Source organism: Osmia bicornis, chromosome 16, assembly GCF_907164935.1.
Source record: "Osmia bicornis bicornis chromosome 16, iOsmBic2.1, whole genome shotgun sequence".
NCBI lineage: Eukaryota > Metazoa > Arthropoda > Insecta > Hymenoptera > Megachilidae > Osmia > Osmia bicornis.
In genome coordinates, this window is record NC_060231.1 from 3329911 (window position 1) to 3347720 (window position 17810).

At 39.7% G+C, this 17810-nt stretch overlaps 2 protein-coding genes across 11 annotated transcripts; both read left to right on the top strand.

The window, feature by feature from the left end:
• The first annotated feature begins 151 nt into the window (after positions 1-151).
• LOC114877988 (glycerol-3-phosphate dehydrogenase, mitochondrial) lies at positions 152-9818 on the top strand. Of its 4 annotated transcripts, XM_029191255.2 has the most exons (13): positions 152-317; positions 3140-3265; positions 4139-4295; positions 4948-5170; positions 5246-5409; positions 5598-5710; positions 5791-5984; positions 6071-6459; positions 6535-6785; positions 7590-7937; positions 8023-8121; positions 8173-8274; positions 8740-9818. In XM_029191255.2, exons 2-13 carry the CDS (start codon positions 3179-3181, stop codon positions 8872-8874), a joined length of 2262 nt encoding a protein of 753 aa, XP_029047088.1. In that variant the 5' UTR covers positions 152-317; positions 3140-3178; the 3' UTR covers positions 8875-9818. The 4 variants fall into 4 exon arrangements, with proteins under 4 accessions (XP_029047088.1, XP_029047087.1, XP_029047085.1 ...); XM_029191254.2 differs by lacking the exon at positions 8173-8274; XM_029191252.2 differs by lacking the exon at positions 8023-8121.
• A 636-nt stretch (positions 9819-10454) lies between these two features.
• On the top strand, positions 10455-17531 carry LOC114877996 (transcription factor Sp4-like). Of its 7 annotated transcripts, none has more exons than XM_029191279.2 (12): positions 10611-11143; positions 11247-11521; positions 12027-12231; positions 12299-12601; positions 12674-13067; positions 13145-13329; positions 14065-14154; positions 14217-14531; positions 15421-15658; positions 15730-16207; positions 16666-16960; positions 17043-17531. In XM_029191279.2, exons 3-12 carry the CDS (start codon positions 12196-12198, stop codon positions 17238-17240), a joined length of 2532 nt encoding a protein of 843 aa, XP_029047112.1. In that variant the 5' UTR covers positions 10611-11143; positions 11247-11521; positions 12027-12195; the 3' UTR covers positions 17241-17531. The 7 variants fall into 7 exon arrangements, with proteins under 7 accessions (XP_046145287.1, XP_029047112.1, XP_029047114.1 ...); XM_029191281.2 differs by having other exon boundaries at positions 11313-11521; XM_029191278.2 differs by having other exon boundaries at positions 10611-10958; positions 11022-11521.
• The last annotated feature ends 279 nt before the right edge of the window (positions 17532-17810 follow it).

Genomic DNA, 17810 nt, shown 5'->3' on the forward strand with positions numbered 1-17810 from the left:
TTTATTTATTTCAATTCACGGGCGTAGCCTTTTGTAATTAAAAAAAAATAAATTGTTTGAATTGTCGAGCGCGCCTGAAAATGACTCGGCAAACTTCCGACAGATGTCGCGGCTGTTTGCGAATTTTTTATCTTCATTAACTGTTCCCCGATTGTTCGCTACAGTCCACGAGTCCATTCGCTTGTGCGACGCGGTGAAATGTGTACCGGTATCTTTGTTAAAAATGTGCATCGTTAATTATTAGTTGCACAAATCGTGCTCACCACCACTTTGCGCGGGTGTTCTTAAGAGTCCATTGACTGTCAATCCATTTTGCAGTAAGTAAGAAAATTCTCGTACTCGATACTTTTATTATTTTCAACATAACTAATCAATTATCATCGATAATTTTAATCATTCTTCATAAAAACCTCTTATTTTCATTGCTAATTGTTTAACGTTTGTTAAGAATCATGTACAATTTCATTTTTCTATACGTTTCATAACCTTACTTTTCGAGAGGCAACCCTCTGTTACCTTTCGATATACAGAGGGATGACGGGTAACGAAGGATTGTTTTATTAAAATGTAAGGATCGTGTATAATTTCATTTTTCCATACGTTTCATAACCTTACTTTTCGGGGTCTGTTACCTCTCGGTATACAGAGAGATAACGGGTAACGAAGGATTGTTTTATTAAAATGTAAGGATCGTGTACAATTTATTATATATTTTACTTGTTTCTCCCTCCATCTAGTCATAATATATTGTGCGTATTGTATAATGAGAACGTCTTCAATACAAATGACATTCGAAGGCATTTGGCACGAGATTCGCGGGTGCTATTTTAAAACCTCAGCTTTGCGACATCGTTTTCGACTTTTGTATTATCGCAATATACACGTATTCCGAGGTACTTTGCATAAAGAATATTGTGCAAAGGTTTATGACACTGTTTGCTTTGATCAAGGTAAACCCGTTTTTATCCAATTTTTTCCCCTAGACGGTCGAATTTGTGGTTGATCGTTAGATTCTTTTTGAATTATGCTGATCACGTTAAATGTTCCAGTAGAGGGATAGAAAAATACTAGTATTCACTGATTATGTGAGCGTTAGCTTACGTAATTCCACGTGTTTTAGGGGACTGTCAAGGTCTCGTAGCGAATATAGTGTAAATTATTTTTTAACACCTCAATGGCATTACTAGTGACATGAAAATCTGTCTAATTATTATAATTATCGTTCGATGAAAATATACTGCAGATATCGAATGATTTTTCGATAGAGAAACACTATAATGGATTGTGAAATTAGCAATGGGAAATAAATCTTTCAAAAAAGTCGAGGCAGCCATTTTGGGTGACGCATCTTTAACAGGTATATGTGTGAATACGAGACAAATGTAAAGATGTGCCTCTTTTTAGCAATTAATTTTTTTTACACAAAACGAGTTTTACAATCGAAATTTAAAATGATGTAAGTGCTAGAAATTTATTAATTAGCTGTAACATTCCATGACAGAGGCTTGTCGGATGACAAACACCACACCATAGATTCATCCTAATCGATTCCTAATCCTTACTCGTCCTGTACTTCGTACCCTTCTTTAATCACACTGTTCCTTGACCACTACCCCTACCATTACCAATCTCCATTAATAGAATATAAAAACCTGCAAGATTATAGAACAACTAGATTTCATTACCTACTAGTCGAGTGCATATCCAATAAAATTTCTAAAGAGTATTCTTAACGTGTTGTCAATTTTCTTGGAATCCAACATACTATTATTCTTGACATTAAATTTCCAGTGAAATAGTCGACGAAAAAGTCCGAGTTTTTGCGAGTCTCGTGCTTGAGTTACAATCAGTGTGCCTGTTATCAATCGTACATTTTTCTAGCTGATAACTGAATAACCCTGCCCGCGTAGTCGTTACTTGTAAGTAGGAAATTTCAACACGTGCCGAGGTGGTAATTACAACGCATTTAAGTAATTCACGTTGCACTTGTTGAACTGTTACATCATTAAGGGTATCAAATGTTATTATGGGAAATTTATACACGCGCTTCGTGCGACGCGTCGGGATGCCGAATGAGGCGATATGTCGCGAGATAGAGGAATGGTATGTCACGTGCGATAAATGCAGGTGTTCCGGGATCAAGGCCGGCCCTGGGTGTAGACGGCCACCTAGGGCCCCCCAAGGTCCAGGGCCCCCATAAGACGATTTTACGTCTAAGAATACAAGAAGAGTAATTTTTACTTAAATATTAATCTAAATTAGTTATACAAGCTTTAATATTAATTTTATAAATTTTGTTTTGGGTAATTTTTTTTATGTCAAATATGCGAAGGGGCCCCTTTTCGGAGCTCACCTCGGACCCCCGAAATTTCAGGGCCGGCTCTACTAAGAATACAAGAAGAATTTACTTGAATATTAATCGATATAAATGCAAATCTAAATTAGTTATACAAGCTTTAATATTAATTTTATAAATTTTGTTTTGGGTAATTTTTTTTATGTCATATATGCGAAGGGGCCCCTTTTCGGACACCCGAAATCTCGGGGTCGGCCCTGTCCGAGATATCTGCCAGTGAGTCATTTTTAAAATAATAATTCTTTTCGATAGAAGCCAACGAACTGTCGTTTTTCTGTTGCATTAAATATCGCGTTATAACGAGCAGGATAAAAAGGTACCTTTGTACAATGATTTTTCTTTGTGTCGGGAAAAAAAAATTGAACTTGTTTATTAATTCGCGAACGATCGCGCTAACCTCGTTAAACGATTCAAATAGTATCGCATCTTTTTTTATTAGGGTCTAAGAGAGAATCATTTCCGTGTCAGCGTCGCGCACGTTGCACCTGTTGATATATTGCCAATAACGTGGACGATGATTCACTAAATAAATCAGGAGCATCGATTAATTAGAAGATTACGTTTGATGCTCGCTGTAGACGTCGATCCGGTTTATCTAATCGATTTCATATATGAAATTTTTGTATAATGAAATAAGCGCTTATCGCATCGACGTTTTGCCGTTTAGAAATTCTGAACGATATCTTTCCGAGTTTTTTTCATTTCGCCTCCATCTTACGTAATTTCTAAACAACGTATGACGTGGGATTATTCTTAATATAGAGGCATTTTGGTTCGTTCCAGATCTTTCCTAAAAGATTGTCGAATTGTAAGTGACATAAGATGGCATCATTGAAGTTACTAGCGGGGGGCGCAAGTGCTATCGGTGCCAGTGCCCTTACCTCCTATTTATTGTTATGCGACAATACCGTAAGTACATTAATTATTACGAGATAAAAAAAATATTTTCTTCGTTGAATCATGACTTTTATTTGTTCCCCGTATCATTTTCGCAATAATGAAATATTTTGAAGGCGTGGAACTTTCCGACTGATAAAAAGCGCGGGAATCCCATCGATTTGAATGCTACAATTTTTTTTACACGTTTCTTTCTTTTTCTTAATTCGAAAATACTTAGATATTATTTTTAGTTTTTATATAGAACGCGTAAAAGAAGGCGTGATAGATGATGCTTATGAAAATGGCAGAGATCCTGTATTAATTTCAAGTCTGATGAAAATTTGATCTCTAGCGCGACAATAGTCTATGCTAGTTACTCAAGGCTGCATAGCGTTTCGCGATCAACAGTCGGTCAGCAGTCACATGGTTACTGAAATTTCACTGCTAGCAAGGTCTGTGCCAGACCAGGACTAGGTATCAGGGATGCTCGGCTATTTCTAACGCGGCATAAACCATAGCTTTTTAAATACCGTTCTATATATAATCGCGCGCAATTATACGCTCGGGGAAGCTACGTTTTACAATGTATCTTATCTGAAACATTCCACTAAGCGGAACTTCACATAAGCGATGCGGAGAAATTGATTTATCATTTCCGAGGAATCGAGTAAATAACTAATTTCATTGTTAGCTAACCGAGATTGATTATCCAAGGTCCAATGCTAAGCGGCGTAGGGTCGTCTATTGTGATAATCATTTTGTATCTCGAGACGAGTGAGAATAATAGGAGATAATGAATCGTGTGAATGAATACGTGGAAATTGTTCTTTGATATTAGAGAACCGCTGTTTTCTTGGAATACCGTGTAGAGAACAGTTATAAAAATGATATTCTTTTTGTCAGGTGCACGCAGACAAGCCAAGGACGAAGCCGGCAAAAAGGCCTCTGCCAACCAGAGAGGATCAAGTAAAAACTTTGAAAACTCATGGCGAATATGATGTTCTTATCATTGGTGGTGGTGCGACAGGAGCTGGGTGTGCATTGGATGCCTGTACACGAGGTATTTTTTTTTCTATCGTTAATAAAGATGAAGGTTAGACTTCATTTTAGGGGACCAAAAATTAGTGGTTCCAAAATATCAAATGTTTTTGACCTGAAATATTCAAAAAAACAAATTAAAAATTCAGGAAACCAATGTGCGTATTTAGTGGTGTTTGACAGGTAGTACGACGCCATATTGTTTTTACGCATTCTCTGATTGGTTCGCTGAAATGCCTAACTTCCGCTTATTTTATTTAAAAACATATTGCTTCTTAATTGCTGCTATCAAAAAATCCATTAGATGTGTTTAATTAATTTTACAAAACCTATGCCATAAAAATTCAAATAGGCGATCGGCAAAATATTCGTCGTGGAAGCGACTCCAATCTAGATTTCGAATTTATGTGCGGACCAATCAGAAGACGGGTAGAAGCAATATGGCGTCGTACTAACCTATCAAAATACGCTAAATACACTTTTTTCACATAATCGTATTTTTTAAACAAATCGTTTCCTAAACTTTTAACTTGCATTTTCGAATGTTTCAGGTCGAAAGCTATAAGATTTGATATTTTATAACCAAAAATTTTTGTTCCCCTAAGACAAAGTGCAACCAAGATAAATAAAACAGTTATATGAATAGTATCTTAATATACATATTTTATTTGAAGGTCTGAAGACAGCTTTAGTAGAGAGAGATGATTTCGCATCTGGCACATCTTCCAGAAGTACAAAACTCATCCACGGAGGGGTTCGTTATCTACAAAAGGCTATCCTGCAGCTGGATGTGGAACAATACAAAATGGTTAAGGAAGCTTTACACGAACGAGCATCTATGTTGCACAGTGCGCCTCATTTGGCTCACCCTTTACCTATTATGTTGCCAGTTTACACGTGTGTTAATCATTCGTTGCTTCCCCCTTGTGTAAAATTAATTCTGTTAAATTAACATCATTACCTTTTTAACAGATGGTGGCAAATACCTTACTACTGGTTCGGTATAAAGATGTATGACGTAGTCGCTGGAAGTAAAACGGTCAAATCGTCCTACTTCCTTAGCAAATCAGACGCATTAGAACTGTTTCCTATGTTGAAAGGAGATAAACTAACAGGGGCTATTGTTTATTATGACGGTAATGTTTTCTATGCGCTTATCAGTAGTAGCATTTTTTAATAGTATTAGAAAACTTTTTCATTATTAAATTTACAATCTAAAAGTTAGATAATTCTATTTTTATTCAAGAAAATTAATTAAAAAAATTTTAAATACGTAATGTATAAGAAGTATCATTAATCTCTTGCTTTCTTTTTTATATAATAGGTCAACAAGATGATGCGAGAATGAATTTGGCAATTGCCCTTACCGCTTCGCGTCACGGGGCAACAGTTGTGAATCACGTCAAAGTTGTTAATCTTTTAAAAGGTCGCGATAAGGTACTATTGATATTGTCTGAATATACATAGAGAGATAAAACAGTTGATTCTTGATTGAAATAAAATTTATATTTTTAAAGGATGGTAATCGCGTACTAACTGGCGCTCACGTGAAAGACGAGCTTACTGGGGAGGAGTGGGATGTTAAAGCAAAGGCAATAATTAACGCAACAGGCCCGTTCACAGATCATATCAGAAAAATGGATGATCCAAGCATACCAGAAATCTGTTCTCCATCATCTGGCGTGCATATCGTTCTTCCAGGTTATTACAGGTAAATTATTATCAGAATTTAATTTTAAATTAAATAAATAAAATAAAGACCCATGAAATGTTTCTAATAATTCTCTATCAATATAGTCCTGATCAAATGGGATTACTGGATCCAGCAACGAGCGATGGCCGAGTAATTTTCTTCTTACCCTGGCAAAAGCAAACGATCGCAGGAACGACCGATTTGCCCTGTGAAGTAACGCATAATCCCCGGCCAACCGAAGACGAGATCATGTTTATCTTACGCGAGGTTAAAAACTATCTTAATCCAGACGTTGAGGTGCGTCGCGGAGACGTGTTGTCCGCCTGGAGCGGTATCAGGCCCCTCGTATCCGACCCGAACAAACCCAACACCCAGTCGCTCGCTAGAAATCACATTGTACACGTTAGCCCCGCCAAACTGATCACGATAGCTGGAGGAAAATGGACAACGTACAGGGCAATGGCTGAAGAGACAATCGATGCAGCTATCAAAGGTATTTCACGAATATGGTGTTATAAAATGAAATGGTATTAACTTTATGGTATTAATTTTTCTGTAATTTGTTAAGCTTGCGATCTGAAGCCTGATAGGCCCTGCCAAACCAATGATTTCCTCTTAGAGGGGGCTCATGGGTGGAGTCCAACGATGTACATTAGATTGGTGCAAGATTTTGGCTTGGAGTGCGAAGTTGCACAGCATCTGTCCAAGAGTTACGGAGACCGTGCGTTTGCCGTTTCGAAAATGGCTTCTCTGACTGGTAAACGTTGGCCAATTATTGGTAAAAAGATTCATCCCGAGTTTCCGTACATCGACGCCGAAGTAAGTTTCCAAAGTTTCTCTTAATTATTCGACAGGGCCGGCCTTGAGATTTCGGGGGTCCGAGGGCCCCTTCACATATATGACATTAAAAAAAGTAGCTCAAATCAAAAATATAAAAACTTAACAATAAAGCTTGTATAACCAATTTAGATTAACCCCTTCCCGTACTTTAACGAGTCTGACTCGTGATGAAGATTTTGGCCCAAACATGAATATCACGAGTCTGACTCGTGAACAGATAGTCGGGCGAAACATGAATATCACGAGTCAGACTCGCGAACAGACTCGTGAGTTCAACAGTGGTAACGCGTAAAAATGCCTATATATCAGATATCAAAGCTCTTTACATTTCGGCACGTATTGCGACTGTTCTCGAGCGTCTTGTCTGTTTAGCGCGCTTTGACGACTACCGCTTGGGCCCGAGTTTCGTCGAGCTAAATGGCACGGGAAGGGGTTAATATTTAAGTAAACATTATGGGGGTGACCCCGGACCTTAGGGAAGAGGACCTGGACCTTAGGGGGGCCCTGAACCTTGGTGGGGCTCTGGACCTAAGAGGAGAGGGCCAGGACCCTGGGGGAGAGGGCCAGGACCTCAGGGGGCCCTGGACCTTGTGGGAGAGGGCTTGGACCTTACGGGGCCCTGAACCTTGGGGGGGCCCTGGACCTTGGGGGGCTCTGAACCTCAGGGGAGAGGGCATGGACCTCGGTGGGGCCCTGGACCTTGGGGGGCCCTAGGCGACAGCCTAGGCCCAGGGCCGACCCTGTTATTCGATATACCACTGACAATAATTCTGTTGCTTTCAGATTCGATACGGGGTTCGCGAATACGCGAGAACAGCTATTGATATGATCGCGAGACGACTAAGATTGGCGTTCTTGAACGTTCAAGCGGCGCAAGAAGCTCTTCCAGGTATAATAGATATCATGGCAGAAGAGTTACACTGGACGCCCGAGGAGAAGCAGAACCAGCATAAGGAGGCCAGCGAATTCCTCGCCAACGAAATGGGTCATACGGTGAATCGTGTGTCCCGTGATAAAATCCCCATCAACCTTACGAAAGAGGAGATACAACTGTACATTAAGCGTTTCGGTATCATTGACAAAGATAACAAGGGATACGTTTCCATTAACGACATCAGGAGAGGACTTAAGGTGCGTACAAATTCTATGTTCAAAATTATTCTTCCTTTTTTTTTCTACTTTTTTTTCTGTCACACCTTTAATTATCAATGTCCAGGTACTTGGCTTAAAACTGAAAGAAGATGAGATGCACACTTTGCTCAATGAAATTGATCTCAGTTACAATGGGCAAATGGAACTGCAAGATTACTTACAGGTAAATCAGAGTATCACGTATTTAATTAGTATTTCTTTTTACCGTTCGCAGTTATTCGGTGACAAGGAAGTACCTGGTGAAGAGCTTCATGAAATACTGCGCGAAATCGACACTAATATGAACGGTCAGGTCGAGTTGGACGAATACCTTCAGGTCTGTGGAAGTTCGCTCGCAGAGTTGTCGTTACAAGTTTTATTGTTTTAACACCTCCTTTCATTTTATTTTATTTTATTTTTTTTCTTACATCATCCCACACAAAAATCCTGTTTTCTGTCGTTGTTCAGAATTAATGTTTGAAGAAAAAAAGAAACATGGAAAGACCTGTTGGGTACAAGATAGATTTACCCATAACTCTTCTTGTCTGTTTTCATATAACAAATTGGACAATATTTCTTCTTATATATTTGCACGGACAGTTTGTTAATAAAAATACTCGTCTAACACAGTGTGTTCTGTCTGACGTAGTATAACACTTGCTTCTTTCTCCTCTGGTGCAAAATATTTTAGTGTCATGCTGCTCTTGGTGCCAGACCAAAGTTACCACTGTTTGAAAGATTATTTTTTCTTTTATCCTTTCTATGTTCTATCCGTATAATTAATTATCATCGTTTCATGCAGATGATGTCGGCTATCAAGTCTGGACACGTGGCGTATTCACGGTTCGCAAGAATGGCAGAAATGGAGGAAGCGGAGCACGAGAAGGACGTATTGAGGAGACAAATCACTGTAGAGAGATCTGGCGGTGGACTGTAAAGGAGTTCATATTTGACGGCAATTGTACAATATCCGTACTATTCTAACCGCGGTGGAAAATATTCAATTGTTTAATTGTATAATCTCTGTTCACTTGAAACTTCATTGTACGTGTAGCTGATTTTTAGTACAAACGTTTCAGGTCAACTTGCGCTCACCAACGAACAATTATGTGGCATTCAGTATGGTTTTATAGCACAAGTGTAAATCAATTACACTTTTAAATTTAAATTTCATGTAAATATCTTATGTACAGCATTTCAATTTTATTTACTAAACGAGAGTAAATGTGTTCTATTTGTATATAAGATTGTCGCAGAGTTCAGCCTTGAAATTCAGTGGCACGATTTAAGTGTACCCTTGTAAATCAACGCAGTTATCAAAAATTATTGTTACTCGTTCGTTCTCTACATTGTAAATTTTCATGAATCTTACAGCACGTTAGCTATTTTAAATGCCAAATCAAAAAGGATTTGGAATTTTAAATAATCAAATAGGACAATTACAGTTAGAAAAATTGAACATCCTTACGGTTTAGTATAAACTAATACCATCTTTAGTTTGCGTAAAAGGTTCTCAGAATATAGGAACAGAAAGTTCGTAAATGATAAAGTTTTAAATTTGTTACGCTTCATTTCATGTAACAAAATCGTCAAGTACTGTGAATACTTATCTCTAGGTATGTTACATGTGACAATCCACACATGCCACGAGTTAACTTTATTATTAGAACTTGAAAAACGGATTTATTTATAAATTGTATTAATTGTTAATGTATATTAGAATCAATCTACTATATAGATTACTCTGTTATTTAAATAATTATTTAATTTATTGCCACTACCGTCGTACAGTCAACAGAAAATCGACGTTAGAGATTAATTTCTTTCACTGTCATTAGTCATTACCATTGACTTAATAAAAGCCATATTGGACTATCGCTATATTGTATATACATCAATCCCCAATGCAACCTTGCTTTCATTATATAATATTCCTTATATGTTTTACATGAAATTAAGAATAATGAATAATTATCATTTTTTAATTTATAGCTTCTGTAACTACTACTATTGGAAACATACATATATATTGTATATACATCAATTCCCAATGCAACCTTCCTTTCATTATTATTTTTAAATTTATAGCTTCTGTAATTATTGCTATTGGAAACATACGTATATATATATATATATATTGACCGGATCAATACATCAACCAAAGGCTCCACATAAAAGAGAAAGAAGTAAAAAAAATATTGTTGGTTCAAAGTAAGTTGAGTGGTGAGCAGCCTTCAGCCTGCTTCAGCCTACGACCACATCTATTCACGGTCTTCATACATGGCCAACTAAAGAGATTCGTGAAGCACGGTTATTATGAAAAGAAGGGCGGCGGCATAGCGAGGGAGTACAGCTCCTCCCTTCTCGGGATCGTCATCTGACAATCAGTGTTCATAGTGATTGGAGGAAGAGAGAGTATAGCTTATAACAACAAGGTAACAGCGTTCGCGACCCCGCTGAAAGCGTGGCCCTGACCGAGGGGGACTGGTAAAAAGAGGGGAAGGAAGGCCAGAGAAAGTAGGAGGTGTGCATCGTTTATCCCTCTTCGACAGGGTGGGCGTCCGACGGTTCCTGCGTACGCCCCTGTCTAACAAACCTCTGCTCGCGGCTAGCTATCGCGAGGCGAACTCGACCAATCAGCTCTCTCGTACGATCACCTCGCAGACGGCGACGTTGCCACCTCGTGTACCGCCCCACGGCGAAAGTAGTCCTCTCGTAGCGGTATTCGTAGCCTTGTGTTCGCGAGGGACGGCCGACCAACACGTTGCGGGTCTACGGTGCACGTGTTGAAATCACGTTGAAATTGGATCGTGTACCAGGTGATCTAGAATCGTAGAGGAATATCGTTTCACGGCGAGAACATTTCAGTGAAATTGATCGGTAAAGAGATTTCACCTCGGAAAGCATCGAACGGTCGGGAGAGAATGTTGGCTTGTCCCATATCCGCACTTTTGGCGGCAGATTCAAACGTAGCGTCGATTCCCTAGTGTACCGTAGAAAAGAAATCTAGTTACATCGGTGGTAAATAATTAAATTCACCGTCTAATTTTCTCTCGATTAATATATAAATCACTTTGGAAAAAGAAAAACAGATTTTTCAACGACACCAGGCGGACGTATCGGGGAAAGAAGGAGGGCATAGATTGTCGACCGCGATCACTGGCTACGTAGTGCGCGCGCGCGTACAACGCTGGACGCTCGTATGCGTAAGTCGTGTTTGTAAAACGCGTTCGATCGAACTTATTTTTGAATGAACATCGAACGATGTATTTATTGTTCCATCGACGTATTATTACAAAAATTTCGTAGTTTATAAACACAAGCTCGTCGAAATAATTCGTTGCGTCGTATAATGGCCGCCTCGAAAACTAACAGCTGAGACGAAGAGATGAAGAAACAGGAAGCGTAGCGGCGTTGAAAAGGGTGCATTTCTCTGGTCGACGAGGGGGAATAAGGCATCGACGAGAGGGCAGACTGGTGTTTCCGTAGTGAAGCACGTGCTGGTTCGCGAGTTAGGTGGAGTCCCATGTGCAAAGTGGGTGGAGGCTGCATCGTCAGGCTGCCAGCCTTCCCCGTTATCGCAGGTACGCGAGTGTGCGAGTAAACCGACGGCCGACAAACGACCGAGTGGGCGGGTGTGACGACACATCGTGCGCTTCTGTGTCGGTGGCTATGCGCGTCCTTGCCACGGAGCGTGATATTTCGAGGGGGGGCGGGTGGGGCGGCTGGAACAGGGGCGTAGAGAGGCGGTCCTCAATTGGGTTCTCGAGGAGTGCTCTCTGGCCTTCTTTGTCTTTCGAGAGAGCGGTCTTCGCACGTGTCGATATCGTTTAAGTCACTGGATGCTCCCTACTCGTTAGACGCCTGAAGGGTGGTTAGGTTTCGCATATAACGATCGATTTGAGAAACTAACCTTAAAGTGGTTGGATTTTCGTTGAAAATATTGCTTTTAAATAAGGAGAAAGAGAAAACGATCCAGATGCAGTCCTCGAGCGTGAGGGACATTGCGGTTATAACTAAGTCGGTGGAAATCCATGTTTTAATTAGATACGCAATTAAGTAAGGTTTAACGCAGGTATTAATTTGCAGATTAAACGCTCGCGAGGCGAGCGTTTTTACCTATCGTCTACTGAAGGGTCAACCGGATTCCGTATAGCGAAGAATGGATTCCTAGCATAGAGGTGTTTCCACGTAAAATTAGCGTTGACGTCGTCTCGTTGTTTGTGTTGGAAAGGAATATTCGAGGAATATTGTCATCATGAAGCGAAGCGTAGATGGAAGAAATATCAGCCAGGTAAGATGAGCGAGGAGTGTTGTTTATTAATTTTAATAGAGATAAGAAAATAATAATTTATTCCCAGGAGGAGATCGAAGATCATGACCCCCTGCAAGTGCAGCAGCAACAAGAGGAAGCCGAACAGCAACAGCAGCAAATGGAACAACAAACTGCCCAACCTCAGATTCGATTCCTAAGTGCGAACGTTCTGCAACAGCTGCAGCAGCAGCAGGACGTTCAACAGCAAGCGCAGCAGCAACAACATCCGCAAGTTATTACGTTGCAGCAATTGCAAAATTTTGTGCCTTTACAAACTCAACAACAGCAACATGATCAGCAACGAGCGCAGACCATCTCTGTGCAGTCTCTGCCTCAGCAGTTCTTACAGGTATAGAATTATTAGGCTTTAGGGAAGGATTAAGTATGATGAAGTTTTTAAAATGTACGATAATTGTCTAAGGGTGCTCAACTGATAAGCACTCAAGCTCAAGCTGCCCTTCAACAACAACAGCAACAATCTCAGCAGCAGCAGGCGCAACAGTCACAACAGCCGCAACAGCAGCAGCTTAGTTATAGCGTTATACCACAGATGCAAACTGTAAATATAGATGGTCAAGAAGCACTTTTTATTCCTTCTTCCGCCATGTCTGCTGCGAGCCATCATCAAAGTCAGCCCACCATGCAATTTGCTACTGCTAACGGACAGCAAGTTCAACTTGCCAGTCAGCAAGTACAGTTGGCTAACGGGCAAACCATCATCACGCCTCAACCAGTTAGTTTAATAAGAGCACCTAATGTCTTTCCTACTTCTATCATACAAAATATTACTGGACAAACCGTTCAACTACCAACAGGTTTGTACTCATCAGCTGAAAAGCGACATAAATTTTGTAAAGAATTGAAAACTGTAACGTTGCTGTTTATGTTACAGGGCAAAGCGTGCAAGTTAGACCGCTTCAATTTCCTATGCAACATGTACAGCAAACTGTCCCTGTACAAGTACCAGTTACTGCCAGTAATGGTCAAACTGTATACCAGACTGTTCATTTTCCTGTTCAAGCGCTGTCCAGTGTTTTCAATGTGCCTACCACACAGATGATACCACAGATTACCCAAGTACGTGCAATATATGAGAACAAAGTTTTTAACCCTTAACATACCAAGGGGGGTCCTCTAAGGATCCCAGAGAGTGATTTTTGGTGATTCTGCTGTAACTATGTCAGCAAATTTATTCTTGATTTTTATATGCATCTCGGATTTGTTTGAGATAAATATTACATAATTAGTGCTATAGAACGTTCGCTCAAAACTATAAAAAAAAAATAAACACACCCTTGGGGTTCCGGCAGAGCCCCGGTTGGTGTACTACGTTACATATTTAAATTGATTTATTTCTTCTTGAATGCATTGGCGTTTATGGTATAATAATGTGGAGGTGAGCGCGGGTCCTCCCATTTATGACCAGGCGGTTCCCTCGACTTTGAAATTAAAGGGAGCTGCTATCTTTAGGCCCACAAAAGCGATTAACTGAAATATATTTTTAGACATCCAAAGAACCTAATTTAAGTAACCTTCCACGCTAAAATGTTGAGAAATTTTTAAATTAACCATGAGGTCCTCAGAAGACCCCGCTTGGTAAAGGACGTTGACGACTTAGGCTTGAGTTAATTACATGAACCCTTGACTTTGTTTATTAATATTTTTAATTGTAAATAGAATTATTGCCTCCATTTTTGTTCTTGAAGAAATAAATTTAAAACAAATTTTAGTTTTCTCTTCTATAAATCATTCTTCTTATTTAATTTTTATTTCTTAATTCTCAAACATTTATTTTTTATTATTTACTTACAGCAAATTCCACAAATGGCTCAAATAATCACACCCAATGGACAAATACAGCAGGTCCAAATTGCCAACATACCACAGCTTCAAAGTTTACAGGTAAATATTGATTAAAATAACTGGATGATTGTATAGTTGTATTAAAAATCATGATACTGTAGAGTCAACAAGTGACGCAGGTAGCTCAACAAGTTGCTCAACAGCAAGCGCAACAGCAAGTAGTTCAGCAGCAAGCGCAGACACAAGTAGTACAGTCTGTACAACAGCAACAGCAAGCAGCTCAAGCCCAAGCGCAGCAGCAGCAGCAGCAACAACAACAGCAGCAGCAACAGGTGCAACAAGTTGTTCAACAAGTCATACAACAACAACAGCAACAGCAGCAGCAACAAGTTCAGCAGGCACAGCAGCAATCGTCCACACCATCGTCGACTATAGCCACGTGGAGTACAACCGTATCAACTCCAAGCAATGTTCAGGTAAATGGTAAATGAATTGATGACTATGGTGGAATATCAGGGCTGAACCTGAGATTTCAGGGGTCCTGGCGGGGCCCCTTCACATATATAACATGTATGTACCTCAAATAAAATTTATAAAATTAAAATTAAAGCTTGTATAACTAATTTAGATCAATATTCAAGTAAATATTACTCTTCTAGCAAAATCGTCCAATGGGGGCCCTAGGCGACCGCCTAGGCCCAGGGCCGGCCCTGCTTTTCAAAGCATAATTAATAATTGCAATTTTAAATTTAGAATCATTGCAGTATGGCCTTTCACAGCATCATTAATAATTGCAATTTTAGATTTAGAATAATTACAACATGGCCTTTCAACAGGGCCGGCCTTGAGATTTCGGGGGGCCCCTTCACACATATGGCATACATGTACCACAAATATAATTTATAAAATTAAAATTAAAGCTTGTATAACTAATTTAGATTTGCATTCTTAGATGCAAAATCGTCTTATAGGGGCCCTAGGTGGCTGCCTAGGCCCAGGGCCGGCCCTGTTTTTCAAAGCATAATTAATAATTGCAATTTTGAATTTAGAATAATTGCAATATGGCGTTTCAAAGCATCATTAATAATTGCAATTTTAGATTTAGAATAATTGCAATAGGGCCGGCCCTGAGATTTCGGGGGTCCTAGGAGGGCCCCCTTCACATATATGACATATATGTACCACAAATAAAATTTATAAAATTAAAATTAAAGCTTGTATAACTAATTTAGATTTGCATTCTTAGATGCAAAATCGTCTTATGGGGGTCCTGGACCTTGGGGGGCCCTAGGCGGCCGTCTAGTCTTCCTAGGCCCAGGGTCGACCCTGTGGAATATATATTTAAACATCCCTGGTTTATTACAGGTACTTGGTATCGGTGCGCTTGGAAGATCAGTCGCGGGTAATGGAAGCGTAATCACGACAAAGGATGGGCAGAAAATCGATGTGCAAACGTTATCAGCTTTAACGAGACCACCGGAAGCTGTTGAGGGGGATATAAAAGTAACTAGCATCGATGCCAGACAATTAGCTAGCGGTCAAGTTATACATATTCCTACTGCTCAATCGACACAGTCCGCTGTCCAACCTATTACCATCGCAGGTCTCTTTCTAAATAGCTGATATGATTTTATTTTGTGCGAGAGAGATGTTCAAACATTGCATATTTTCTAGGGGCACAAGCGCAACAGCTGACTTTAATCCCAGCATCCGCGTTAGCAAATTTAACCGCCCAGCAAGGTAACATGATGAGGGGCGTTGGTAGCGGAGGCATAATGCAACTTCAACCTGCCGGCGGAATAAACGCGACAAACGGTTTCCTTCAGTCGATACCCGTGCAAAATATTCCAGGCTTGGGTAACGTCCAAGTTATACCCGCGAGCGCCCTTCAGCCTGCTACCGTTCAAACTTTACCCGCGTCAGCGGGCGCGCCCATCGTAGCTGCACCGACAGTGCAATTAGATTCGAACGATCCAACGAAATGGCAGATTCTGCAGACTCTTCAATCGAACAATACTTTATCGACGCCTGCTCCGATTTCTCATCAGCATCAAATAAATACCACACCGTCTACGAACATTGAAACCGATTCTAACAAGCAGCATCGTAGAAGAGTCGCTTGCACTTGTCCCAATTGTGGTGATGGTGATAGGTAAGTCTACTTTCGAAGATCTTTCTTCTGACTAGTGGCGGCTTGCGTATAGGCACTGTGGAACTGCAGCACCCACGATTTCCACTTGATATTATCGATAACATTTAATATAACGAGTCCTTTTTTCTTTCATGCTTTCTTTATACTTGTGCAATATATAATTCTTAAGTTTAATGTTAGTAGTCATCCCCCAGTTTATGAAAAAGATAGAAAAATCTTTGTATGGAACTTTGCGCTTCAAAGTTCCCGCGGCGTGATGTTCGACCGCGTGCGCATGCGCACATGGAAAGCTGCGCGCGAGGCTGCGCGGGGGAGAGAGCACTGTCCCTTCCGTAATGGCGGTTTTTTTAAAACAAATACTAACAATTTTCTGGAGCAGCATCCCCACTAATTTTAACTACGAGCCGCCACTGTTTCTGACGTTTCATGAATTGTAAATTTTTTATTCATTTGTACAGGAACAGAGACATGACCAGGAAACGGCAACACGTTTGCCACATAGCTGGGTGTAACAAAGTATATGGAAAAACGAGCCACCTTCGAGCTCATTTAAGGTGGCACACCGGAGAGCGACCGTTCGTTTGTAGTTGGATATTTTGCGGTAAGAAATTCACTAGGTCCGACGAACTTCAGAGGCATCGCAGAACCCATACAGGGGAGAAAAGGTTCCAGTGTCCTGAGTGTACGAAGAAATTCATGCGATCGGATCATTTAACGAAACACATAAAGACACACACGAAGATTCGAAGTACGGTAAGAAGATTTCTATTCTCTGGGAGAAAATGGATGAAGAAAATGGGTTTGATTAATGTTGATAATATTATTTATGTTCTAGGAAGCAGCTACTTCCACGCAAGAAGGGTCTTCCGACAGTCAGTCTTCTACAGAAGAAAAAATTATTATTGCTCTTCACAAAGATACAGAGCAAACCGACATGGTGATTTCGGAGCCAATTGACGATATAAAACCTCAAACTGGAAATCATGTAACGGGTTCGTCTGCCACGGAGAACTTAGGAGTAAATGTTGGTTGAACGTTGATTGTTGGCGTTACGTTACGACATCGGTGGAAGATTAAATTTATTAATAATCGTAACGTTGCATTGTTTACGGCAGTTAGTAAGAGTTATTGCAATTATTTTCTGCGACTAAGCGAAAGAGAGAAGGAAACATTCTACAGGGATTATCATAACTCATAGCGCATAATCTATTTTTGTACTGAAAAGATGAAATCTGTAAATATGTACATAATTGTATATTACTGTAAAAAAAAAACCACTTTTACACAAAATGAATTTTACACTTATAAACAGTTTTTGATATTACGGCGTGTAGAAATGTTCAGTCTTTCACCTTATTATAGCGAAATTTTTATTGCACGTAGTGACAATAATGTTACGTTGATCTTTTCAGCCATGATAGTTCGATAGATAATAGAAAGAATAAGGTAAGATGTTTTGCATTTTTACTTTTAGTTATTCGGATAAAAGATGTTGAGAATTTTTATTGAAGAAAAGCTATTGTATCGTTTATATCTGTATGTTAATTGTATGTTAACTACATTTTTGAACGAATGATATTATATCCGAACTAACATATCTTGT